Source organism: Arachis ipaensis, chromosome B3 (genome assembly GCF_059453495.1).
Source record: "Arachis ipaensis isolate K30076 ecotype BB chromosome B3, ASM5945349v1, whole genome shotgun sequence".
Taxonomy (NCBI): domain Eukaryota; kingdom Viridiplantae; phylum Streptophyta; class Magnoliopsida; order Fabales; family Fabaceae; genus Arachis; species Arachis ipaensis.
In genome coordinates, this window is record NC_142438.1 from 103,619,904 (window position 1) to 103,622,962 (window position 3,059).

Sequence of the window (3,059 nt, forward strand, 5' to 3'; positions counted from 1 at the left end):
TGCGCTGGTGCAACGGGTCCTCCAATGTCCGAGATGACCACAATTGCTACATTTGCGCCTCTTCTTCCCTGTCATCGTCAATGACATGTTCGCATGCCCAATTCCCTTTGTCCTCAAACGCACCGGATCATTTATTCCGTTAAATTCTCCCCCAACATGACTTGCTCCACTAGATTCCCTACCCACACCGTACTTTGACTCCAACATGGAGGTGTCCTTTACAATTCTCTCTGCATACACTTTGAAGTCATGCTCGTCCAAACAGGCAAACTTTTCTAACCGCGTGCACAAATGTACGAATGCAGCCACCCTTCTCTTATATAAAATGCCCTTGTCAACAACTTCATTAACAATGGACCAATGACCTGCTTCACTCTTTGCCGTTTTCGACCACCTCTTTAGAACCAAACTATCCGAAATCGCACACAGATTCAGCCTAACAACAACAGCTAGTATGTGGATGCACGGCAGACCAAACGACTCCATCCTCATGCAACTACATCCGAACTTCTGCCCCTGACCATCATACAATACTTGCCAAGTCAACCCCGACTTACGATATTTCTCAACTATAAATACATCGCCATTCGATGTGTGATTGCACCCAATGATATTGACTTGCACCGATCGCTTAAGAGACTCACGAACTCTAAAGAATAAGTATGCCATAACGACTCTCCACAAACCTCCCCAACTTGGCATCCAAAGACTCGCACCGTGAACTAGTCCTGAGTCCCGCATAAAAGCGACCCCTAATGTAAGCCGTTGCCCAAGAGTACTTTTTCGCATTCAAGTCCCTGACCCATTTGACCTCCCTTACACCACACTCTTCCAACATAGCCTCCCACTGCTTCTCAAATTCATGTATGTCAATATCAGCCAACATGCATTGTCTAAACAACTGAGTGAACCGAGACTGCAAAATATTTGCCATCGCATTCCTCAAAAGATGCCACGCACACAATCTATGATGGGCCTTGGGAATAAGTTTTTGGATCGCAATTCACATTGCCGGATCTCCATTTGTAATTATTGCATTAGGTGTTTTCCCTTTCATGCATTCCAAAAACCTCTCCAATACCCAATTATACGACTCCTGTGATTCGTGTGAAACCATGGCAGCACCAAAAACACATGTCTGATTGTGGTGGTTAACCCCAGAAAACACAACTGGTAGGTTGTACTTGTTTCTCCCGTACGTTGCATCAAAAGCAAGTACATCACCGAATATCCGATAATCTTCCTGGCTAGCTCCATCACTCCAAAACAGATCGCAAAGTTGCTTACTCGGCCTAGTCTTGTAACGCCAAAACAACTTTTCATCCACTCAGGCAATGCCCTCCAAATAACGAAATGTAGCATTGACATCTCTATTTTGCATAGCCTATAGCCTCCTCAACTCATTATACCTGTCTTGTTTAGTGAAAGAAACCATATTAAAGCCCCCAACCTGTGCAGCAAACGATTCATATATTTTGGGGATGATTATACCAATTTTCCTCATGCTATTTAACTGTGCTTTCTCAAAATCAGAAATCTTTCGGTGGGACCTCAGATACTCAACAAACTTTGATAATAACAACTCGTGATTGTGTTCTTCTATGAATCGAGACACATACCACATATTCTTATTTTTCTTTTTAATCCTCATCTCTGCAAGGCAGTCGTACCTTGTTACAACCTTGTGCTCTCACTTACGATCGCTCATTTCCAACCACTTCTTGTGTCTAAACCCTTCTTTGTTGCAAACAATGTGTACTAAATAATTTTCCTACAAATATTCTTAATCTACTACCCCTGCCTCGTCGCAAAACCCTTTACTCGACTATAATCGTTGTAGAACTTCTGTGCTTCTTCCGGACTACTAAACTCCATCCGAAGCACTTCCTCTGCTTTAATTGTTTCGTACTTAATCCACCACTCCTCGTATGGACCAACGATGTCCGCTTGGCCACCGCCAATATCCTCTGGTTCAATTCCAAACTCCAACTAATTTTCCTGCGGTAGGACACAAGAAATATTTAGTAAATTTTACATTATCAACGAGCAAAATCAATCACGTATCCAAATCTTTCCCCTTCATATACCGTTGCTATCTTACTCATCGATTAAGATACTAAAATTTTCCATAGACCACTACTCTGACAAGGAATCCCAAAACTAACTTTACACACCAGTACCATGCGGGCTAGGCAAAACAAAGAAACACCAGCATCACCATCAATCTATACATGAACGATTCAACATACAAAAGCATATTCCAATGATCCCTAACCCTAATTTAACCCTGCATCCAATATACCATGCGTAAAGAGTCCATTCGTACCTCTTCATCCTCAATATCTGCCTTTGAATGACTCGAATAGTTCCTCCTCGAACGTTCCCTGATGTACGGATCACCCACCTTCTTACTCTAACTTGCCATCACACTACATGTAGTCTGCAAAAACATAGAACAATAACTTAAACCAAAATAACAAAATTATATCCAATCAATTAAAATGCATGTCTTCACACACATACCAACGATAATCGAGTATCCAAGGTTGTCAAACTCGCGAGTCTAGGTAAACTTGTGGAGCTGACCTAGACTCGACTCGTAAACTCGACTCGTAGACTCGTACGAGTTTACCTGTTATAAATTTTTTATAAAAAATATATATATCATGTATAATATATATATTTACTCAAATATAGGCACTCAAACTTAACAATTTTAACATAATAAATTAACATAATACTACAATTATAACAAGTACTCTAGATCACACATTCAAATCCTTCACAAATCACAAATATGCATCTAGTTCAACATAAAACACACAATCACACAATCAAAACTTCATATAACACAACCAAAAAACAAAAAAAAATAACAAAGCAATAATTAAATGTTCTAATAAAATAAAAGACTAAAACTGAAATCCTCCAACATCTTCATCTTCCATGGCATCAACATCATCACCTTCACCATCTTCATCAGACATTTTGTATTTTTGTCCCTAAATCAACATTCAGATTCAGTTGCAAAGTTATCAAAGTTGATAAAATGAATAAAT

The 3,059-nt window shown here is 39.8% G+C and overlaps 1 protein-coding gene across 1 annotated transcript; it reads right to left on the reverse strand.

The window, feature by feature from the left end:
• Positions 1-1,003: 1,003 nt before the first annotated feature.
• Positions 1,004-1,624, reverse strand: LOC107633395 (protein FAR1-RELATED SEQUENCE 5-like). Its single transcript, XM_016337031.1, has 2 exons — positions 1,410-1,624; positions 1,004-1,292 (listed from the first exon to the last, which is right to left on the reverse strand). The coding sequence occupies exons 1-2, from the start codon at positions 1,622-1,624 to the stop codon at positions 1,004-1,006; spliced, it is 504 nt and encodes a 167-aa protein (XP_016192517.1).
• Between the last annotated feature and the right edge of the window lie 1,435 nt (positions 1,625-3,059).